This window comes from Nicotiana sylvestris, chromosome 12 (assembly GCF_000393655.2).
Source record: "Nicotiana sylvestris chromosome 12, ASM39365v2, whole genome shotgun sequence".
NCBI lineage: Eukaryota > Viridiplantae > Streptophyta > Magnoliopsida > Solanales > Solanaceae > Nicotiana > Nicotiana sylvestris.
The window spans coordinates 141,414,856-141,439,805 of record NC_091068.1 but is presented as its reverse complement, the minus strand read 5'-3'; the positions used below and the strand labels follow the sequence as shown (position 1 = coordinate 141,439,805).

Sequence of the window (24,950 nt, the reverse complement as noted above, 5' to 3'; positions counted from 1 at the left end):
ATTAAAATTATGTGGAGACACTATCACAGATGAGGACTTATTGGAAAAAATATTTTCTACTTTTCACGCTTCAAATGTGGTGCTACAACAACAATACCGTGAAAAAGGTTTTAAGAAATATTCTGAGTTAATCACATGCCTACTTGTGGCTGAGCAGAATAATACTCTATTAATGAAAAATCATGAAGCCCGTCCCATTGGGTCAGCTCCATTTCCGGAAGTGAATGTTGTAGCAACATATGATAAGTTTGAAAGAAAACAAAATAATTACCGTGGTCGTGGACATGGTCGTAAACGTGGATGTGGCAGGGGGCGAAACAATTATCGTCATTATGGTAGAAATAAATTGGAGAACAATAAGGGTTCTCAAATTAATCATTCAAAAGGTAAAGCTAGTATGTGTCACCGATGTGGTATGAGAGGTCATTGTGCACGCATTTGTCGTACGCCAGAATATTTTGTCAAACTTTATCAAGCCTCCCTCAAGAAAAAAGAAAATAATGTGGAGGCACACTTGACCTTTCAAAATAATAATGATGAAGCAGGTCCCTCAAATAAATATGATTCTAAGGCACATCCTGCATATAAAGATGATGATTTTGAAGGCCTAACAAATATTACTCATTTAGAAGTTGGAGACTTCTTTGAGGATATTGACTGAAGAATGAATCATCTTACTGGGGAATGAAGTTATAAAAGTTGTTATGTTTATGTTTGCAACTAGTTTATTTTTTCTTGAGTGTATTTTCCTAATGCATCATGTGTTGCTAGTTTCTATATTTCTAATGTATTTCTTAATGTTTTTTTTTTGCTTGTCTTTCATATTTCTTATGATGTATTATTTGTCTTTTTTTTTATGAAGAATATGAAAATTCCACAGTCTTCAGTTGGACTCAAGATTAATAAAGATGATATATGTCTTCTGGATAGTGCTACAACACACACTATTTTAAAAGATAAGAGATATTTCTCTTATTTGGTAATGAAAGAAGCGAATGTTAATACAATATCCGGTAGTACAAGATTAATTGAAGGTTCTGGAAGAGCCAATTTATTACTACCAGGAGGAATAAATTTGGCTATTGATGAAGCACTATATTGTAGTAAATCTCAAAGAAACTTATTAAGTTTCAAAGATATTCGCCAAAATGGCTATCATATTGAGACTACAAATGATGAAAAGATTGAATATCTTTATATTACTACAATAACGTCCGGTAAGAAATATGTGCTTGAAATGTTACCCGCTTTTTCCTCCGGCTTATACTACACAAGTATTAGCAGGATTGAAACACATGCCGTAGTAAACAAGAAGTTTACTAATCAAGATAATTTTATTATTTGGCATGACCGGTTGGGCCATCCTGGTTCTAATATGATGCGTAAAATAATTGAGAATTCACATGGACATGCAATGAAGAATCAGAAAATTCTTCAATTTAAGGAATTCTCTTGTACTGCATGTTTTCAAGGAAAATTAATTATTAGACCATCAACTATTAAAGTTAGGATGGAATCCCCTGCATTTCTGGAACGTATACAAGGTGATATGTGGTCACATTCACCCTCCATGTGGATCATTTAAATATTATATGGTTTTGATAGATGCATCTACAAGATGGTCATATGTGTGCTTACTATCAACTCGCAATATGGCATTTGCGAGATTGTTGGCTCAAATAATAAAGTTAAGAGCACAATTTCCAGATTATGCAATTAAGACAATCCGTCTTGATAATGTTGGTGAGTTTACATCCCAAGCCTTTAATGATTATTGTATTTCAACTGGGATAACAATTGAGCTATGCATGCAGCATTGTCTTCATACAATATTGTTGGAATATTCTCTTTCGAAGAAAAACCACATGTTTGTTGAATGTGTTGAGTTATAAAGCAAATGAGTCTAAGCCATGCTTGAAACGTGGTAGACCAATCGGTTCTAAAGATAAAATCCTCGAAGAAGAAAAGGAGCAAATGATCAAAGTGAACATAACACGGAGGTAGTGGCTCAAGAAGAGCCCCAAGACGTAACAAATGATAAGACCTTAGGGGAGGTCCAGGTACCTGAAAATAATGAAAATGAAGAGATATCAATAAGTTACGTCTCAACCGGGAAAAGATGGAACCGAAATAATGTTGTTATCGATAACATTTTTGCTTATAATGTTGCTGTTGAAATAATGCAACAAGATGAGGATCTTGAACCAAAATCTGTCAATGAATGTAGACAGAGAAATGATTGGCCAAAATGGAAAGACGCTATCCAGGCAGAGTTAACTTCACTTGGAAAACGTGAAGTCTTCGGACCCATAGTTCGAACACCTGAAGGCATAAAGCCAGTAGGGTATAAATGGGTTTTTGTGCGGAAACGAAATGATAAAAATGAAGTCGTTAGATATAAAGCACGACTTGTGGCACAAGGGTTTTCCCAAAGGCCTGGAATTGATTATATGGAGACATATTCTCCTGTAGTGGATGCTATCACCTTCAGGTATCTCATAAATATGGCAGTGCAAGAAAAACTTGATATGCATCTAATGGATGTTGTTACAGCCTATTTGTATGGATCATTAGACAACGAAATTTTTATGAAAGTACCTGAGGGATTTAAAGTGCCAGAAGCATATAAAAGTTTTCGAGAAACTTGTTCAATAAAGCTTCAGAAATCTTTATACGGATTGAAACAATCAGGTCGTATGTGGTACAATCGCCTGAGTGAATACCTGTTGAAAGAAGGGTACAAGAATGATCCAATTTGTCCTTGTGTCTTTATAAAAAGGTCTGGATCTGAATTTGTTATAATCGCTGTGTATGTTGATGATTTAAATATCATTGGAACTCCTGGGGAGCTTCCAAAAACAGTAGACTGTTTGAAGAAAGAATTTGAAATGAAAGATCTTGGAAAGACAAAATTTTGTCTTGGTCTACAAATTGAGTATATGAAAGATGGAATATTTGTCCATCAATCAACATACACCGAAAAGATTTTAAAGCGATTCTATATGGATAAAGCACATCCATTGAGTACCCCGATGGTTGTGAGATCACTTGATATAAAGAAAGATCCATTCCGACCTCATGAAAATGATGAAGAGCTTCTTGGTGCCGAAGTACCATATCTTAGTGCAATTGGGGCATTAATGTATCTTGCCAATAATTCCCGACCAGATATAGCTTTCTCAGTAAGTTTATTGGCAAGATTTAGTACTTCGCCAACACAAAGACACTGGAATGGTATTAAACATATATTCAGATACCTCCAAGGGACCATTGATATGGGTTTATTTTATTCAAACGAATCCAAGCCATCATTGATTGGTTATGCAGATGCAGGATATTTGTCTGATCCACACAAAGGTCGATCTCAGACAGGCTATTTATTTACAAGTGGAGGTACAGCCATATCATGGCGTTCGACAAAACAAACTATGGTTGCTACTTCTTCAAATCATGCAGAGATAATAGCCATTCACGAAGCAAGTCGAGAATGCGTTTGGTTAAGATCTATAACTCAACACATTCAGCAAACATGTGGTTTTTCTTCGAAAGAGAATATTCCAACAATATTGTATGAAGACAATGCTGCATGCATAGCTCAATTGAAAGGAGGATATATCAAAGGAGATAGAACAAAACACATTTCACCAAAATTCTTTTTCACTCATGATCTTCAGAAGAATGGTGAAATAGATGTACAACAAGTTCGTTCAAGTGATAATTTGGCTGATCTGTTCACTAAGGCATTACCAACCTCAATATTTGAAAAGCTGATATATAAGATTGGAATGCGTCGTCTTCGAGACATTAAGTGATTTTTCATCAGGGGGAGTAACTATACGCTGCACTCTTTTCCTTAACCAAGGTTTTGTCCCACTGGGTTTTCCTGGTAAGGTTTTTAATGAGGCAGCAAGCAATGCATATCATAAATAACTATGTACATCCCAATATTTTTTTTAGAGAGTTTTTAACGAGGCACATTATCTATGGACATCCAGGGGGGAGTATTATGATGAATATCACATTATGGTGGATGTCTACTCTTCTTCCATGATCTTCATCTAAAATGTTTAATGACATATTCAATGACATAATTTGTATGTTCAATGACATATTCCATGACATATTTTCTTCACTTTTTATGCCTATATAAAGGCCTTGTAATAGATAGGAAAAAATACACAATTGAAGAAGAAAATCTCTTCATTCTCTCTATCTCTATTTCTTGTTCATGTTTTACTAAATTGCTTTTATTTTATAAGAGTATCGGCATTTTAGGAGTATTGTTAAAAACTAATGTCAAACGTCAAAGGAATACTTTAATTAGTCGTTAAATAGCAAAATCCAAATATAGCCAAGAGAACAATCCAAAAACTAATGAAAAGAAAAGGGTGGGGAAAAAAGATCTAGAAAAGCAGCCGCATGGTTTCATCATATCTGTCGTCTTCCTCATCTTACTCCTAATTCTTCAAAACCCACTCCCAAAAAGTTAAACATTAGTGGTGATACATTTGCTCGTAATATATAGTATGTCGCTCGTTTTAGATAGGCAAAATTCAGGATTCCTTTAAACTTGATAACTTTTACCCCTTCACCTAATAGAGGGCATTTAAGCTAACATAATGGTGAAAAATAAATTGAATAAAAATTGTCATGTTCAGGAGGGACCCGACCAATTCGGCCTTTTAAATAGTATGTCTTTATTTATACCTTACTCCAAAAGAAGGGCATTAAAAATATATATACACACTTTTTTTAGGTAAAAGTTGTCCGTAAATATTTTGAGAGATGTATTATAATGAAGCGTTCTTTCCATTTTTATTGAAATAACTATTTTAAGAGGACATAATTTTTTTTTAGGAATTGTAACGTGAATCAAAAGTACATATACAAACATGTGATTTTAAATATTTCATGAAAATCTTTTTGATGTTATTAAATATAACATGAAAGCTTTAGGTGAAAAATTAGTCATACAAATTTAATGATAAGAGTACTAGTGTTAGGTGACATTCTACTAGAGTTACTTTTCTTTTTAGTTTGTTTCAAAACAAATAACACATTTTTAAATTTGGAAATAATTCAACTTTAAACTCTTTCATTTTACCCATTTACCCTTAATGAGAAGTTTTTATAACAACACAAATGACATAGCCCCACAAACTTTTTACACCTTAAGCTTTTAAGACCACAAATTTTAAAAGTCTTCTTCTTTTTTCTTAAACTCCGTACCGAGTCAAATTACCTCGTATATAATATGAAAAGGAGGGATTAGTTATTGTTTGTCAATTTGGCAGAATTTGACGTTATTGTGAAAACTTGATGGTGACATGATTAATGATTCAACGGCTGAGATTAATTGAAAGAATGGAGTATACCAAAAATGTGTGTGTGCACATGTACAAACCAAAAGTTGCCCGTGCAGATATTCACTTTTAGATATTTCTGCCTAACCACATGTTTATCAAAGGGTATTTATATAACTTCCTGACGAAAATTTAACGCCGTCAGAACCGTCATTTCATTTCAGTGTTGGCATCTGACAAGGCAAACTGAAACTGTGAAACCACTGACGTCGACGTTGTCTCTTAAATCGAAAAAATATCTAAAATGCTCAGCAGTTGCCACGTGTCCCTCCTTTAAATCTGTCCTGATTCGGCCCAAGCCCTCGATATCCTTCTTTTGATTCTGCCTCAGGATATTGACTGATGTGGCATATCTCATCCTACGTGGAGACTATGGGGCCTACATTTTGTCCACGTCATCTGCTTCAATTCGTCCCAACTTCCTGGTTTCTTACTATTACCTCATAATTAACTTTCCGTGGATATAGTAGTAAAGTGTTTCTTCGTACAACCAAAATCTCCCTGTGAGAAAAACAGTTAGAAACCCCTTTTGGTTTTTACTCGATAAAGCAATTCATTTTTATATCTGTTCCTTAATTTTCTGTAAAATTCATTATGATATAATTAATAATTTTCTCTCCAAATCAGTTTTCATGACTCAATTGCTCTATTTTTTGCTGGGTTTAACGGAATTTCGATTGAAAAAGCAATCCCTTTAACTGCTTTCTCGATGACCTCAGAAGGTGCGTCTCTATTAATTATCATCAAATTCAAGTATATATTGTAGCTATATGTCTATTTTTGTTTTAGGTATGTGTCTTTCTGCTATGCAATTGTATCATATGCTTAGTATCATTCTCTGTGCTGGTTAGTACTACGGTTTAGTGTGTAATTATTAAGTAGTATTTCAATACTATTGATTTTGTTATTCAATTGATCGTATTTTTATGACGGTAGTGTTTGGGTCAGTTTGTGCCACCTCGTCTATTCCATCAGGTGCCTGCTACCTTCCATCAGTAGAGGTACTGGGTAACTCTGCCTACTATGGCTTAGGCTGATGAGAAGAAATTTACCTTGTGTTTTACCTCGATTATTCGATTAATCGTCTAACATTTCTAATGTGGAATAGGTTTGAGAGGGTTTGTTATGAAGAATTTGGGTTCTTGATGAAGAAGCAATGCGCAGTTTGGTTTAGCTGACAAGGATTTATGAGAGATTATGCCGGTACCACATCTTCCTTCGCATTAGTATTTTTGGATCTGGTTCGCAGGGAGTGTTTCAATGACTATAGTTGGTGATGAAGAAAGAGAAATGCCAGATGAGGACAAGGTTATTGGAGATGGGATTTCGCATGAGAGGCTAAATGTGGTTCAGGATAATAAGATTAACACTAATACAACCAATAGTGATAGAATAGATGTGAGAGGGAACACATTGCAAGCTCAAGGTGGTTTGAAATTGCAACAACAGCAACAGAGTCAAGGGTCGGTAGTCTGTTGGGAACAATTTCTTCATGTCACCTCCATTAAAGTGCTTCTGGTGGAGAATGATGATTCTACACGACATGTCGTCTCTGCTTTACTTCGAAATTGCAATTATGAAGGTTAGTTCTGTGTTATTTACTATTGTCAAGTTTGAGTTTTAGCTTGATGCAATGTTAGCAAATAGTTATCATTGGTTTTTTTTTTTTTTAAAAAAACCCTAGGTTGTTCTTGTATCTGCATAGCTTTCCTTTTATGAAAAAATAAAAAGATGTATGTATAATACAACAAAAAGTGTAACTATTTTAACAAGCGAATTGAAATAACTAGTAGGGGTATAATTTAGTGGAATATATGAAGTAAAAATCATATCAATCAAGTTGGAAAATCATCTTAAATTTCTGATTTAGATGAAAAGATGCGGGTTCATGTTTTTGGGAGCTAGTTTTCTTATTCTAAAATTTTATTTCTTATTGTTAACGACTAAAATTTCATTCGTAACATTTTTTAACAATTAATGTATTTGATGGGATTGCGATGTCCAATGCGAACAACTAAGATATTTAGGCTCGTTGTTCCAAGATAACGGAATGATAGATCAAGATGTTACACATATAATCAAAATTGGATGGTTGAATGGAGAACTGCTACTGAGGTGTATGTGATGGAAGGATGTCTACCAAAATGAAGGGTAAGTTCTATAGAACAGCTATAAGTCAAGCAATGTTATATGAGGTGAATGTTGAGCCGCTAAAATCCGATACATCAGTCATAGAGATGTGGATGCTAAGATGGATGTGCAATCATATAAGATTAGACGAGATTAGAAATGACCACATTCACGAGAAGGTTCAAGTAGTACAAATTGAAGATAAAATGATAAAAGGTCGCTTGAGATGGTTTAGTCATGTCTCGGGTCGACCACTAACTGCTGCGTTCCATAGATGTGAAACTATGGTGAGTGAAGTTTGTTAAAAAAGATGAGTTAGACCTAAAATCACTTGAAAGGAGGTTGTCTCGAAAGACCTATAATCTCTTGGGATCCATGCAAACTTAGCGAAAGATAAGGCATGATGGAAGAACAAAAATCTATATAGGCTATACCTATTAGTTGAAATATGTTTTAGTCATGTTAGCACTTTTACTTTACGTCTTATGCTTTTCTATGAGTTGTTTAGCCTTTCAGAGATTTAATCAGTAGGAAATATAAAGAACTTTTAGTACTTTTTATTTATTTTTTATTTTTTATTTTTTGTTTTGTATAATATTGGCCAGAGATGAGTTCAAATGGAGTAACACGGTCTTGAAGATTCATATACGCGATCTTAACTTGTTTGGGACTGAGGCATAATAGTAGTAACAATGGTTGTTGTAGTAATGACCTCTTAAAGACAGCGCTGAGGGTTATGAGGCGCTCGCTTTAACACCTTAGCCCCTACACTAAGCGAGGGAAAACACACAACCTAGCTTAAACTAAGTTTCAAGGGTTAAGTGTGCCTTAAATGAGTCTCTAACAACAACGATGGAGATGCCTAATAGATGAGCTAGCTGGACTTCTTGTTGGATTCAGTTGTTGGTTGAGCTGAGGGTTTCACATACTGAGTAAGACATGACATATTTGTCTTCTTAAACAATGATTTATGGAGGGTATTATCCGATTCCTGAAAAGCGAGTGGACCACCTTTTATTAAAGTTATTTTATTAAAATGTATTAATCCATCTTTTTATAATTGAGAAATCCACAAGGGCCAGTGACATAAATATATTAATCCTATCAGCAGTAAGATTTCTGTTTTACACTTAATATTTCATTTATGTGCATCTTATAATAATCAGATATCAACAATAAATATGCTTAAATAATTTAAGTTGGAGTCTCGCCAACAACTTGATTGAGCCCAAGTTCGAGCATGATAAATATTTAGATCAAGTTTGATGTGGTTCAGTTAATCATTAATGCTGGCTCAAGTGTTCAACACTTGTTTTCTGTAAAACTTTTAAGAGAAGACATGATCCAATCGGAACTTGACACGTGAAGATAGAAAGGAAGGGAGAGCGGCCCTTATACAAGGCTCTTGAAAAGGGAGGACAAAGTTTTCCATATCTAGCAACTTAGTTCCATTCCTTAGGTTAATCTGGCAGTTTAAACTAAAACATAAATATGTTCATCTAATTTGTATCTAAATTTGTGAATCTTGTTTATGAAACTGTATACTGGCAGCAGAAATCTTTCATGGTGTTCATACTGATAAATATTTCACTTCAACTTAATATGAAGTTTCAAGTTTCATTTTGTGTGATATTTGGTAATAGGAACCTAAGTGCTTCTCTACGCTTTTCCCTTTTATTTACACTCTAAACTCATGAGTAGTATCTGCTGTATTTGTTGTAAATATCTTTTGTGTGGTTGCTCTCTTATCACTTTTGTATTCTTTATTATCATCTCATAAACCTTGTTATTTGCAGTTATAGAAGCAGCCAATGGATTGCAAGCTTGGAAGATACTGGAAAACCTGACCTATCATATTGATCTAGTGTTAACAGAGGTTGTAATGCCTTGTTTGTCAGGCTTAGGCCTTCTATGCAAAATCATGAGCCACTACGCACACAAGACTATTCCTGTGATCAGTAAGTAACCCTTGCTATGTTGGCCAATGCGCCTATTGTAAAAGTCTTACTACACTATGTTTAATTTTGATTTGATACTATTAACACCTGATGAGGGCTGTGTGCAGTGATGTCATCTCACGATTCAATGGGTTTAGTCTTCAAGTGTTTGTCAAAAGGTGCAGTTGACTTCCTGGTAAAACCTATACGGAAGAATGAGCTTAAGAACCTGTGGCAGCATGTGTGGAGAAGATGCCACAGTGTGAGGCACCATTACTCTCAAGATTCTTTTTCTTCTAAGCTTCTTGGTGTAAAATGAATGGCTGATGCACTGATGTCCATCCACATACCTGAATTATCAGTTATTGTTAGTTATGGAGATTAGTGTCTGCTAATTTGTTCAATGGGCTGTTTTTCTAGTTATAGGCTGTTTCTTAGTTGTGTGTAATATGCCATTTCTGTACTCACCTTTTAAAGCTAGCCTTCCCAGTGTTTTCTGTACTGCTGTGATTAATTCATTTTCATTTTCTCAGTCTAGTGGAAGTGGGAGCGAAAGTGGTACTCAAACCCAAAAATCTATAAAATCAAAAAGCAAGAAGTCTGAAAACAACAGTGGTAGCAATGATGGGGAAGATAATGGGAGCGATGACCTAAATGTTGGAAACGGCAGTGATGATGGAAGTGGCACACAGGTACTGACATTTGGTTGCCTTCACTAAAAAATAAAGGACATTGTGCAAAATCTGCCTTTTAGCTTATTTTTCATTTATTCATATGCAGAAAATAACAAATGATAGCAACAGCCTCGAAAATGGGCTAGGACTCCTCTTTCATAGTTATTTGAAGCATTAGATAATTGAGGTGATTTCCTCTTTTTTTTTTCTTCGAAATGTTCTACTGATTAGTATATGTAGACGAGAGTCTGAGGCAGTATATTCACACATTAAGAACACTAAATTCTGCAGCAAATAAACGAGGTAGAAATGTAAGACTTCATTTGAGTTAGAGTGCATTGGTTAGTCCATTGTGACTTAGATAATTTTAGATGTCCTAGCAATTGAAAGCAATGGTTATATAAGTTTCTTACAGAAAGGAAAGAAGTAAAAACTCCAAAATTTAATGTGTTTTTCTTTAGTCACATTATCATTACAATTCAACATAATAGTTCTATTATGATGTCCCAGTTAAGCATTAAAATTCCCATGCTTAATGGCTAATAGAAGTACAGAATCATTTAAATAATATTTCTTTGAGTCTGAAATTTTTATTTTGCAGAGTTCCTGGACAAAGCAAGCTGTTGAAGTTGATAGCTCTCAGGCAGTACCTCCACGGAATCTGTTACCTGAGTGTTCAGACAGCACTTGTGCACAGGTTCTTCATTCAAATGCAGAAACCGCTGCTAACAGGAGTGCACACATAACCACCAAAAGAAAATGGCAAGTAGGAGAAGAAAAACCTGGTAATGAGTATTACTCATCTTTTTCTCCTCTTTGGTTCTAGCTTTTCATAGTTGACTGAAAATGTATCAATCATGTGTTTCATTGAAGATTACATTGCAAAGGGAAAACCCTCCCTCATAGGCATACCTAGAAATCAGAAGTCACAATCTGAAAATGCAATCCAGATTCCATCCAAACTTGTTGGGGCGAAACAGAACAGTCTGCTGGAAATAGATTCCAATTCAAGCAGTTTTAAGATGGATAAATACCAGGCAAATCTAGATCGTAATTGTCCATCCACTGAATATCATGATGTGACTGCTGAGACGTCTCATCATCGGAGTGACAGCAGAGAGTTGAACAAAGCTGTATTAGAAAGCAATAATGCATCCATTAATGAATCTAAACAGCCACTTCTTGAGCTAAGTTTGAAAAGGCTAAGAGGACCAAAAGAACCAGGGAAAACTGCTCAAGATGATCGTAATGTTTTGAGAAGATCAGATCTTTCAGCTTTCTCAAGGTTTGGAGACAATATTTACTAGTTTATGCTTTCTAAACTATTTTATCAGAGCTACTGCTGATTTCCTTTGTTGGATGGGAACTTTCAGCAATTTACCTTTTGCTCTGTGGGTGGACTATTTTGCAGGTATAATTTGTCCTCAAACCCTATGACGACTCCTCATGGGATCACCCTAAGTAGTTCTTTAATTGATAATAGCCAAGAAGTTGCCAAGAAAGAGCCTGTATGTGATATTCCAACTCAGACAAATGAGAAATTACAACATCCAACCTCAAATGGAACGGGCAATAATATAGATATGGGGTCCACCACTAATAAACTTCCTAAGGAGCTATTACTTTCTATAGATAAGTCAGAAGCAACATCGACAATTAACGATTTGCAACCATCGTCAGCTTTCAAGCCTGTAAAAATTGACTTCAGAATCTCTCCTCAGCAAGGGCAACAAGTTAAGCCTTGTAACATGCAAGCCACAACCAGTCTTGCTCCGCAAGGCTCTCACACTGACATCCTAATTCAGCAGCCTCATCAGCACCACCGAGATCATCATGTCAACGACCTGGATCAGCGTTGCACTTCCAATCATGTTGATTGCTCATTGAAAAAACTGGCTGTGGGTGGACGAAGTTGTGCTTCGTCCAATATTCTAACTAGGCCTTATGAAGGGAACCCTGAATATCAGAGTTTGAACAGAAGTGCTTCTGGAAGTAACCGTGGAAGCAATGCGCAGGATGGAAGCTACACGGCTATAAATGCTGGAGGCACAAATGCAGAAAGTGATAATGGGTTAGCTGGCAAAAATGGAAGTGGTGATGCCAGTGGCAGTGGTTGTGGAAGTACGATAGATCCTTCTAAACTTACTAGAGCAGCAGCCTTGACCAAATTTCATTGGAAGAAGAAAGAAAGATGCTTTAAAAAAAAGGTACATTCGAACAAGCAATTTGTATCTTATCTATCATAATCTTGTTTTCATCAGCGACTTATCCTATTCCTAGTTTCTTGTGAATCTTTGTGCTTAAGTACTTTTGGTATCAGCACATTATACTGAGAGCCTCCTAATTTACTTATATAAGACACATAAATTTCAGCAGTCAAGTTCATTTCTTATGCTTTAGAGTTGAAGTCTACTCTAGTCCATTCTCTAGCACACAAACGCAGCGTGACATAATAGTATAATTCTGCAATTTTTTCATCATCTTATGACCACACCTCCCTTAAATTAATTTGTTGGTAATTGATATTTGTTTTAGTTTTCTAACTAGTATTACTCTCTCCATATAAAATTAGGTGTCACAAGTAGATTGACATGAAAAAAATTAGACAAGAGTTGAAAATTTAATTTAACTTGATGGAAGTAGGTATTAACTTGTATTGACTTAAACTTTTAATAAGTTTAAAATTTTTGTGATGGTTAAAGTGAAACTTTTTTTCATAAATCCAGCATGAAGAGAAGCAGATCAGTCAGTGTACTATTGTCATACCTGGTCAATGTGTTTATTTGGTGTTATATGTAGATGACTTAACCATTTTAGGCGGTGACTATGAGAAAATCCAGTTAAAAAGGATATCAAACCAGTCATTTCCAAACCAAGGATTTAGGAAATCTAAATACTTTCCTGGTAACACCTAATGGAGAGATGATACTGAGAAAGGAGGCATTTATTAGATATTTTTAAGGAATATGATGCAGTGCAACCTATTGAGTCCCGTTGATCCGGACAATGAACTGTTAGCAGATCAGGCGAAGCCATGTCCAAATCCTGAAAGGCACCGAAGGCTAGTCAGGAAATTAAACGGTGTCACTATTATCTGAATAAACATTTCTTTTGCTGTGGGTGCAGTGAGTCAGTTCAGGTTGTTTCTATGTACTAGTCATTAGGATGTTTTGTGAATCTCAAAATACACTAGGTTAAGGATGGTTGTATGAAGATGTTGAAGACATAATTAAATAAATAAAAGTGTGTTCTTTCTAACATCTTAAGCTTTTAGATAAGATGGTCACACATTTCAACATGGTATCAGAGCAGGCTGAGGTCCTGGATTCAAGTCGCACAGCCACCCAATATCAAAAAGAATTTTCACGTTCTTGGCTCATTAAAAAGAACCAAGCCCGCATATTAGGAGGCGTGTTGAAGACATAATTAAGTAAATAAAAGTGTTTTCTCTAGCAGTTTAAGCTTTTAGATGAGATGATCGCACATTTTAACAGAAGACAATGGGAAATACTGGATATATTGATGCAGACTAGGCTGGTTCACCAATAAAATGTTGTGTTTTTGTTGGTGGTAATCTTGTAGTATGGAAAAGTAAGAAAAATAATGTTTTGCCCAATCTAGTATAGAAGCTTATATTGAGCCATGGCAACAAGGGGGAAGCTTAATATCAAGCCATGGCAACAACTTTTGTAACCCCATATGGGTTAAACGAGTAATCGGAGAATTGGCGTTTGTATACTAGACATTAAATGAAATGTTGTGATAATCAAGCAACACCACATATAGGCAGTTGTATGGTACATTGAAGTGTTTTTATTGTAACTTGGCTTGATATTGCCATTCTAGTCACTGTCGCAGGTTAGTTTATGTGCTCTCCATGTGACTCATTGGGATGCAAGTGTATATATCCTTTGTATAAAATCAAATCCAAAGAGAGAATTAATGTCTAGGATCAAGGAAATGAGTAGATATTGGATACAGAGGTGTAGATTGAGCAAGATCGCCTTCTAATATACGTTCTACCTTTGGATGGTTTAATTATAGGCGTAGGAGAAGAAGACCAAAGGCATGGGAGGTAGCTTTGTTGGCTCTTATGTGGGTCGTATGGAGAGACAAATAGGAGAGCTTTTAAGAGGATTGAAAATGATTTTGTACAATTGAGGAATAGCCTCTTTTGCTTTGATGGCTTTTTGGTGCACCCTTGAGATTCCTTCTTGTACAGATGAGGGTATCTTTCGTAGAGAATCAGGTTTTGTTGTAGATTCTCTACTTTTAGTATATCTCTTGGGAGTTTTCCCCCAATATCATTTACTTTGTCAAAAAAAAAAAAAAAAAATTGTAGGTAATTTTGTGTTGGTAAGATCAAAAAACAAAACGTGGTTACTAGCTCTAGGACAGAAGCAGAGTATCACACAACGGTTGTTGCAACTTGCGAACTCAACAACAACAACAACAACAAACCCAGTGTAATCCCACAAGTAGGGTCTAGGGAGGGTACCACAGACCTTACCCCTACCTTTAAGAAGACAGAGCGCTGTTTCCAGAAGACCCTCGGCTAGGATAGGTAAAAGGAAGGGCAACAACAAGTATACCAATTAGAAAACCAAAGCAAAAATACAAAACTAAATACACTAGGTACTGCAATCAGAAAGCCGAATTTATTTGGATCAACTAGTTCTTCATAATGTATTGTAACCCGTGTTTCATAAGGTAACTAAACACATGGAGATCAACATCACTTTGTTAGAGCAATGATACACTTACGAGAAATTGTTATGGAATTCCTGAAGTCAAATGATCAGGTTGAAAATATATTCACCTAGTCTCTCACCGGTCCTCGATTAATTATACTTCCTCCGTTTCAATTTATCTGTACCTATTTTCTTTTTAGTCCATGCCAAAAAGAATGACCCCTTTCTATATTTGGAAGCAATTTACCTTTATCCAATGATCTATAGCCACAAAATATGTGTCTTATTTTACACCACAAGTTCAAAAATTCTCTTTTTTCTTAAATTCCGTGCCCAGTCAAATAGGTTCACATAAATTGAAATGGAGGGAGTATTTGTAGCAAGCTTGGTACATAGTATTTGTAACAAACTTGGTACATACAACTTGTATGTACCAAACATGTAGAAATGGATAATCCACATTTGTTATCCCTGGTAGGGGAGAAATATTACAAATATAAAATATAAGACCCAGTGACCTAGAATTTGGAAGAACCAAATTTTCGCATAATGCTTTGAGTACCTTGAAAACTTTGGGACCAACTATTATCCATTTTCTTTTACAAGTAGGACCAACTTCTAACCATGGCGTGACCTTTAGAAACTTTTTTCTTATCAGGTACTTTTTTTTTAGAATTACCTGATCACAATAAGGCCATTCACGATCTTTTATTCGTGGCATGAGATTGCTCATAGACCATGGTTCTAGTCTCTTATGGCAATTGCTTGAAATATAGAAGATGCTCTCGGAGACTAAACTGTAAGTATCGTATAGAAATTAAGCATACAATTTCTCTTAGAGGATATAATTGATCTAAAAGCAACTACAACCAAGTTACACTTGGGCTCCTCTAGAAGAATAACTGACATCACATATATTGTCTGACTCCTATAGTTGTCCTTATGGTTGTATTACTAATATTATAGTAGTTTCCGCTATCATAGGACATCAAAAGTTACCTGCCATCATCTTATAGCTTTAGATGTGGAATTTCGAATTGCTTTTTGCTATGCACTCAGTTGCAGTACTGCAGTTCCTTGAGGCTGTCTCTCTACAGCTTGCTACTAAATAGGCAAATATATTATGCTAGATGGAACTAATGCTTAAAAGATATCAAACTTATTGGTCCTTTAGTAATAGGCTGTTTAGTCAACCATGGAACAAACAGGAGTTTGCAGGATTTGTTTTCCATACTTTTACTTTGTAATAGGTAAAAGTAAAAGGAGTAACCCAACAAGATCAAAGATGATTAAAGTCCAGCTCATGTATAATACTAGATTCAAGTCTCTACATATTTGGGTTAAAGCACTAAAAAGGAGCTCTTCATTTGCTGCTTTCAGAAACTGTAGAAAGCCATTGGCCTATAGTAATATTCTGGAAATAGACGGTGCAAAAACTTAAGTCGAGTTACATTTATTCAAGTCCATTATTCTCTGCAAAAGTTTGTAGTCATGGTGGATAGAATATACCAATCCTTAAATGATTGCAGAGGCTATATCATGTAAATAGCTATGTATCGTCACTGTTTATTCCTCATATGCTCTAATATTACTTCAAATTTTACTTATATTTGTGCCTCTTTTGGCTCTGTCTATTCCCCTGGTTCCAATTTGCTTGGCACTCTTAATTGACACCTTTCTACATTTAGAAGCTGACAATTTAACTTTTCCATTCTGCATTGATGTGACTTATTGAAGGTCCCACGGGATAGAAAAACAAATTGTTTGCTATAAGAGTACTTTTCATATTTTATGTATATCTACCTTACGTGTCAGAAATCTTCCATTTTAAAATTGTGTCTGATCAAAGATGCTTAAAAAAATTGAGATGGGAGGAGTAACATGGAATTTTTTTCTTGTTAACCTGCTTACCTGGCAACAGTGCGAGGTTTTTCTGAATCCCAAATACAAAGACACATCAGAAGAAGTAAAAGAAGGAAAGGGAAGTTGATTATGTGATTCCCTGAGGGATAGGCTTCTTGGAACTTTGACGTTCAAGTGACAGTTAAGGTTAGCAATATAGTATTGGATCTTTTCTGTGGCTTTCGGATCCTCAAAAGATTCCAAAAGAAAGAGATGCCAATTTGGAGGAAATATTAAAATAGTTATGGATGGATGAAAATTACTTATGCATGTTTGATGCTATTGAGTACGAAATGATCGAGTATATATGTCAAATGGCGCTTCTATCTTCTTTTATTCAAGTTATAGAACTGATAATTAACATTGTGGATCAACTGTTACTTTTGCAGGGAAATGGACTGTAATTTTTAAATTCAGGTAGGCAATACTTGAACCATCATGTATGAACCTCTTGAGCAAATTGTAAGAGAAGACTGATTTTTCTGCTTCCAAGTCAAGTGATCCTAGCTAGTTGAAGCTGGTCTACTACCTCTCTGCATCATACAGTTGATTGTGAGGAACACACATATTTCTAGTTTCAGTAATCTTCCTTTTGTGTATCGTGCATGTGTACATTCAGAAAGTCATAGGAGTGCCTTATATGAGTAGGGAGTTGAAGTTTAGAAGGAATGAGGTTGACCTCAAAAGAGTACATGGGTTGTAGACCTAAAAGCTATGTGGCAAATTGCATGCAACGATCAAGGAGTTCTTCATTTTCTGTTATTTTGCTGAAGTCAAATGGCTAAACCATCCATTTGTGTCAGGATGGCATAGTCGCAGTTAAACAGGAGGATAGCAGAACAGTGGCAACTGTATCGAGGATATTTTCTGCGGCAGACAGAGCAAAACAACCCAAACAATACTGCAGAATGATGATTTTGAGTCGTACTTCCTGATCCTGCATGCATTAAGTTTGTTTGTTCATAATAGTGTCCTGTACTGTGAGGATCTGGTCATGTAAAACGTATAGTCAGCTTTAACCATTTATTCCTGGCAGATATTGACAGTGCCAGTAATTGTGACTTGTTATAAGGGGTGTTCTGCTTTTCAGCAAGTTGCCTTCTACAATAACAACTTGTCACTCTTCATTTGTGTCTAATGAACAAAATATATATGGTTTGATCCTGTTGGTGATAAATCTATGTTTCTGACATTCTGATGCTAGAATTAGCCTCTGGCTACCATTTTGGATTCCAGGAACAATTGGATCTCTTCTGCGGATTGGTATTGGCATTCTTTGTCATGAAATGTTTTAGTATCTTCCGTTATATGGTTGTTATTTGAAAGCTTGAAGTTTAATTCTTCCTACACAAATTAGCAAAATACTGATGAGCAAACTGCTACCATGTGACAAGGAGGTCACATGTTCGATTCGTGGAAACAGCCTCTTGTAGAAATGCAGGGGAAGGTTGTGTACAATAGATCCTTTTGGTCCAGCCTTTCCCAGACCCCGCACATAGCGGGAGCTTAATGCATCGGGCTGCCTCTTTTTAATGATTAAGAAAGTAGAAAAGTTGAGCATTTTTTTCCTCATGGTTATCTTTACTCGTATAATTTGTTGCTCGGCACTAGCAAGAAGGTAATTACTCTGTCCATCTTAGTTGAAGTAATTGCAGCATGTATAGAACCATTTGATTAGCTTCTATATTCTGTTTGTCTTCTCCGTTTTCCTGCAAACACCATCTTATCCCAAACTCATTCTATCCTTTGTATAATTGCACTATAAGTAATTGACTACAGTAATGCAGAGAAGAGCAACCTTATACGTAAATTGCTTGTGCTTTGAGCTGCAGGTCTACTTTGGATTTTGGCACCCCATGTGCTTGATGCCTATCCTATCTATGGTGGTACGGCCATTTCCGGAAACTACTACCCCTTCTGCTCGTTTTATGGGAAAACTGTTTATATTTACAAATTTCATTTTACCTTCAATAATATGCTTTTATATCCAAAAAATCTCATAGCTCTTAAATTATGTGCCTAGCTAAATGCTGACACATAAGTTGAAGCGGGGTTTTTGGGGTGGGGGTCCACGGTAAAAATTGCACGGGGCGCCCTATTTGGTCGACCCCATTTAATCTATATCTATTTTTTTAAAAGTTTTAACTTGTACCCACTTTTTAAACAATTTCAGCTCCTTTCTCCTCCTCCTTCTCTTCCTTCGTTTTCTTCTCCTTCTTCTTTCTTCGTTAATTGTTCTCTTTATTCTTAACATCGAGTTATCTTCTTTCGATGTTGCAGGTTCTATTGACCGAATATAAGAGCCTGCCTCCCCTATTTCACACGTCCCCACCCCATTTCAGGACACACCTAAAAGGGTAAGTATCTAGAACTGAAATGTTAAGTGCTAAACATGGCAATTTGCCTAATAATATCAGATACAACTCCTTCAATAAACTTGACAAGGTAACTTGACCAAGCAAGCAACATAACACATAACATACATACAAAGAGCACTAAAATGGTTCACGAGGAGCAGAAGTAAACCTTGTATTCAATGAATGTGTATATAAATTTATTTAGAGGAGCTATATGTTAAGAAAAGTCCTGCGCAAAACTTCCCTAGAACCCAAAGAATGAAATAAAGATGAGTACATAGTCATCTTCATAGCAGAAAGTTAGTTAACAAACAAAATATCTTTTCTCAGAAGTTTCAATGGAAGCACAAACCAACATGAATAATTAGGCCAATGGCATTAAGAGTTTCAAAACTTGCAATTTGGCATTTTAGTGTTTAGTAAACTTGTCACCCTCCCAACATCAGTATTCTACTATGATGAGCATTTGAGTGCGTCAGAGAAAAAGCTAAGACGGTGCTTGCATGGAGCAAAAATTCACAAGACAGATCTCACGAAAGTTACTTTCCCTACTGGCCAAACCTACCCAAACCAAAAATCAATTGAAATTTATCAAATTCCATAACCACACTAAGAATGAAACACTAGAAACCCGACTGATTTCAACATAATTGACTCCCTTGTCAACTGAAATCAACCGAAACTGTGAGTTAACAATATCATTCTCAGCTTTGGATCACACACATAATGGACACTTCACAAAATTCGTCATGAATCACATCACATATCAACTGGCCTAATAAGTACATAAACAAGAAATGGATAATAAAACACTGAACTAACTTTGCAACAAATCGTGTGCTTCCTGAAGCTCATCGACGATACCGATGACCCTTGAAGTTAAAGTAGAGATGCAGAAGTCCTTGGTCGAATATGCACTTGAACCCCTTTTTATGAGAGTACTCCCATTCTCTGTTAACAAATCGGAAAGCTATATCCTCATAGGGAGGGCCAGCATGGAACTTTATGATGCAAGTATCACCACTGTCCCCATCTTTCTCTATGACATATATAAGCTGGAGCTTTTGCTTTGTCAACAAGATCAGGATAAAAGATATTGAATTTGTATCCCTGCACAACCTTAGGAGGCGGGTTGTCGTGATCATAATGAGTTTGATTATGTTGAGTGCCAAAGTCCAACACCGGTGAAGCACCAATTTTAGTTGGTACTTCATCCTATAAAAGAAGGCCTAATGTTTAAGATTTATACACACCTCTCATTTGCCTTCTTATCTTCTTAAGACATTTGTACCTTCTCTCTTTAGTATTATTTCACTTGTATTTTTGGAGTGAAATAAAATATTGGTTGTGTCTGAGGAAATAGGCAAAATTGGCCGAACCTCGTAAATTCTGGTGTTCCTTTTATTGTTGTTTTATTGTCTTATTTATTATTTGGTGGCTGTCATAATTTTTGGTATAGTATTTGTGACTCATTCACACTATATACATTCGGCTTCCGCAACAATTGGTATCAGAGCCAAGGTACTGTCCAAGTATGCTCTGTGGTTGCAGCATAGTCTGATCTTTCACATCAGAAAAGATTTATCTTGGTAACTGAGTCAAGGTTCTGTCTGAGTATACTCTGTGGGTGCAACTTAGTCTGATCTTCCACACCAGAAAGGAAATAATCTTGATTTGTGTCGTTAGCTATTAAATAATATTTGTGTCAAAGATGAGAGACAATAAACAAAAAAAATCTACATCAAGTGTCAACAATACGTCATCATTGGCATCTTCGCTTATGACAAGAATTGTGTCAAATGCGAAATTTGCGGTAGAATTTTTGACGGGTCAGGACATTTTGGGATGTGGCAAGGCGAGGTTCTAGATGTCCTTTTTCAACAAGGGATAGATCTTGCCATTGAAGAAAAAAGACCAGATGTTATTGGAGAAGAAGATTAGAGAATTATCAACCGTGTTGCTTGCGGTACCATTCGATCCAACCTTGTTAGAGAGCAGAAATATTCATACACAAAGGAAACTTCTGCAAGTAAATTATGGAAAGCACTGGAGAATAAATTTTTGAAGAAAAACAGTCAAAATAAATTGTACAAGAAGAAGAGACTGTTTCACTTCACCTATGTTCCTGGTACCACGATGAATGAACATATCACCAGTTTCAATAAGTTGGTCACAGATTTGCAAAATATGGATGCAACTTTTGATGATGGTGACTTAGCCTTGATGTTGTTGGGGTCACTTCCTGATGAGTACGAACACCTAGAAACTACTTTACTCCATGGGAATGACGAAATTTCTCTCAGAGAAGTTTGTTCGGCTTTGTACAACTATGAACAAAGAAAGGAAAAAAAATAGAAGGGCAGAGAAGGAGAAGCACTGGTTGTGAGGGATCATCCTCAAAATCAAACGAGGACAAAGAAAGGAAGATCCAAGTCAAGATCTAGACCCAGCAAAGATGAATGTGCCTTTTGTCGAGAAAAGGGGCACTGGAAGAAAGACTGTCCGAAGTTGAAGAATAAGGCCAAACATAACAATGGAAAGGCCATTATGGATTCAAATGTAGCTGTGGTGATGATTCAGACTTCTCATTAGTTACAACAAAGCCATCAACATCATTAGACTTATGGTTGATGGACTCGGCTTGTAGCTATCATATGTGTCCCAATAGGGATAACACAGCGGAGTCGTCCACATAGCGGATAACAACCCTCTTACCTAATATGGCATTGGTTCAATACAATTAAGGAACCATGATGGAATGATCAGAACAATAACAGATGTTCGATATGTACTGGGTTTGAAGAAAAATCTCATCTTTTTGGGAGCCCTAGAATCAAAAGGGTTCAAAATCATTGCAGAAAATGGAGTGAAGAGTATGCCCCGGTGCACTAGTGGTAATGAAGGCCAATCGGAAAAACAATAACATGTACTGTTATCGCGCTAGTACAGTTATAGGGACAACGACAGTAACATCCAGTGACGAAAAAGAGGCAGAAGCAACCAAGCTATGGCACATGCGCTTGGGACATACTGGAGGAAAATCCTTGAAAACTCTATCAGATCAAGGATTGTTACAAGGAGTAAAGACTTGCAACTTGGAGTTTTGCGAGCATTGTATCAAAGGGAAACAAACAAGGGTTAAATTTGGTACAGTGATCCATAATACTAAAGGCATTTTGGATTATGTATACTCTGATGTTTGGGGTCCTTCTAAAACACCTTTATTGGGTGGGAAGCACTATTTTGTAACCTTTGTTGATGATTTTTCCCGAAGAGTGTGGGTGTATACAATGAAGAGCAAAGATGAAGTGTTGGAAATTTTTCTCAAATGGAAGACGATGGTGGAGAATCAAACAGGCAGGAGGATCAAGTGTATTCGCACAGACAATGGAGGTGAATACAAAAATGATCATTTCAATAAGGTCTGTAAAAATGATGTCATCGTCCGACACTTCACTGTCAGACATACACCACAACAGAATGGAGTGGCAGAACGTATGAACCGGACCTTGCTGGAGAAGGTATGGTGTATGGTGTCCAATGCTGGCTTGGGCAAAGAATTTTGGGTTGAGGCAATTACATATGCATGCCACCTCATTAATCGCTTACCATCTGCTGCTATTGATGGCAAGACACCATTTAAAAAATGGTATGAAAAGCCTGTTGTAGATTATGACTCTTTGCACATATTTGGCTCAACTGCATATTATCATGTGACAGAGTCAAAATTGGATCCAAGGGCAAAAAAGACTATTTTTATGGGGATTACTTCTGGAGTCAAAGGATATCGCTTATGGTGTCCTATGACAAAGAAAGTAATATTCAGCAGGGATGTTACCTTTGATAAATTTGCTATGGTAAATAAGGTAACAGAAGATACCAAACAAAATGAGGATGATTCTAAGCAGGTGGAGTTTGAGGGAAAATTTATTTTTCCTACACAAGAAGCAGAGGAGGAAACAAATGAAGATTATCCAATGGAAGAAGAGCTAGTAGAGAGGGAGATTCCAACTCAAGAACCTCAACAACAACTTGAATTAATAGCAACCAGCAGGCCAAAAAGGACAATAACAAAACTTGTTCGTCTTATAGAACCGACTGCTTGTGCCGCCTCAATTGATGTTCCTACCACTTATAAAGACGCAGTCCAAAGTTAAGAAGAAGATAAGTGGAGGATTGCCATGAATGATGAAATACAGTCCCTTAATCATAATCATACATGGAGATTGGCCAATCTCCCGAAAGGAAAGAAAGCAATTGGGTGCAAATGGGTATTTGCAAAGAAAGAAGGATTTCCTACCAAGAAGATGTTCGCTACAAAGCAAGATTGGTGGCCAAAGGATATGCTCAAAAATGAGAGAATTAATTACAATGAAGTGTTTTCTCCAGTTGTAAAATATTCCTCCATTAGAATTATGTTGGCTTTGGTAGCAGAGTTGGATTTGGAACTAGTTCAGATGGATGTAAAAACTGCATTTTTACATGGAAACTTGGAGGAGGAAATCTACATGACTCAGCCAGAAGGATTCAAAGTTGCTAGAAAGGAAAATATGGTGTGCAAACTTGAAAAATCATTGTACGGATTGAAACAATCTTCTAGACAATGGTACAAACGATTTGACAAGTTTATGTTGCGGCAAGGGTACAAGAGAAACAAGTACGATCATTGTGTGTATTTGCGCAAGCTTAAAGATGGTTCCTTTATATATCTTCTCCTATATGTTGATAATATGTTGATAGCTTCCAAGAATTCAGAAGAAATTGATAAGTTGAAGATTCAACTGAAGAAGGATTTCGAGATGAAGGATCTGGGTGAGGCAAAGAAAATTCTTGGCATGGAGATAATAAGAGATAGACGTTCAAAGAAACTTTATTTATCTCATAAAGAATATTTGAAAAGAGTACTACAATGTTTTGGCATAGATGAAAAACTAAGCCAGTTAGTACTCCACTTGCTCCCCATTTTAAGCTAAGTACTACTATGTCGCCAAAAGATGAAGCTGAACAAGAGTATATGTCAAGGGTACCATATGCAAATGTTGTTGGTAGCTTGATGTATGCAATGGTCTGTACGAGACCTGACATTTCACAAGCTGTTTGAGTTATTAGCAGATATATGCATAATCCAGGAAAGGAGCATTGGCAAGCTGTGAAGTGGATTCTACGGTATATTCATAATAATGTAGATGTTGGGTTTGTTTTTGAGCAGGAAGGCAATCAATCTATAGTTGGATATTGTGACTCAGATTTTGCGGGTGATCTAAACAAACGAAGATCAACTACCGGTTATGTGTTTACTTTTGCAAAGGCACCAGTTAGTTGGAAGTCTACTTTGCAGTCAACAGTTTCTTTGTCTATAACAGAGGCAGAGTACATGGCTATTTACAGAGGGTGTGAAGGAGGCAATTTGGCTTCAATGGTTGCTAAAAGAGCTTGGTGTTGAACAAAAAAGTATCACAATTTTTTGTGATAGTCAAAGTGCTATTCAATTAGCGAAAAACCAAGTTTATTATGCAAAACGAAGCACATTGAAGAAGGTGGGGTCACGGTGAAGAAAATTCATACTACGGAGAATCCTGCTGATATGCTGACAAAGGTGGTGACTGCGGTCAAGTTTCAACATTGTTTGGATTTGATCAACATTGTTGAATACTGAAGATTGAAGATGAAGACACAACCAAAATTTGTTATTGAGAGAAAATTAAAGATGTGAAATTTTGCCAAGGTGGAGATTTGTTGAGTGTCAAAGTCCCACATCGGTAAAGTACCAATTTTGGTTGGTACTTCACCCTATAAAACAAGGCCTAATGTTTAGGATTTATACACACCTCTCATTTGCCTTCTTATCTTATTAAGACATTTGTATCTTCTCTATTTAGTATTATTTCACTTGTAT

At 36.2% G+C, this 24,950-nt stretch overlaps 1 protein-coding gene and 1 pseudogene across 3 annotated transcripts; one reads left to right on the top strand and one right to left on the bottom strand.

Annotated features, from left to right (window-relative positions):
* Positions 1-5,672: 5,672 nt before the first annotated feature.
* LOC104227900 (two-component response regulator-like APRR7) lies at positions 5,673-17,903 on the top strand. Of its 3 annotated transcripts, XM_009780268.2 has the most exons (10): positions 5,673-6,085; positions 6,472-6,945; positions 9,290-9,451; positions 9,559-9,692; positions 9,964-10,122; positions 10,706-10,889; positions 10,978-11,389; positions 11,516-12,311; positions 17,087-17,114; positions 17,501-17,903. In XM_009780268.2, exons 2-9 carry the CDS (start codon positions 6,624-6,626, stop codon positions 17,099-17,101), a joined length of 2,184 nt encoding a protein of 727 aa, XP_009778570.1. In that variant the 5' UTR covers positions 5,673-6,085; positions 6,472-6,623; the 3' UTR covers positions 17,102-17,114; positions 17,501-17,903. The 3 variants fall into 3 exon arrangements, with proteins under 3 accessions (XP_009778570.1, XP_009778569.1, XP_070019274.1); XM_009780267.2 differs by having other exon boundaries at positions 17,087-17,903; XM_070163173.1 differs by lacking the exon at positions 5,673-6,085 and adding an exon at positions 6,114-6,364 and having other exon boundaries at positions 17,087-17,903.
* Positions 17,904-19,631: 1,728 nt separating this feature from the next.
* Positions 19,632-24,950, bottom strand: part of LOC104238162 (splicing factor Cactin-like) — a 95,793-nt pseudogene continuing 90,474 nt past the window's right edge.

Coding starts and splice junctions, on each gene's coding strand:
- LOC104227900 (XM_009780268.2), top strand. CDS start 6,624: ATGACTATAGTTGGTGATGAAGAAAGAGAAATGCCAGATGAGGACAAG. Junction 9,693..9,963: donor TGTGGAGAAGATGCCACAGT/GTGAGGCACCAT, acceptor TCATTTTCTCAG/TCTAGTGGAAGTGGGAGCGA. Junction 10,123..10,705: donor ATGATGGAAGTGGCACACAG/GTACTGACATTT, acceptor TTTATTTTGCAG/AGTTCCTGGACAAAGCAAGC.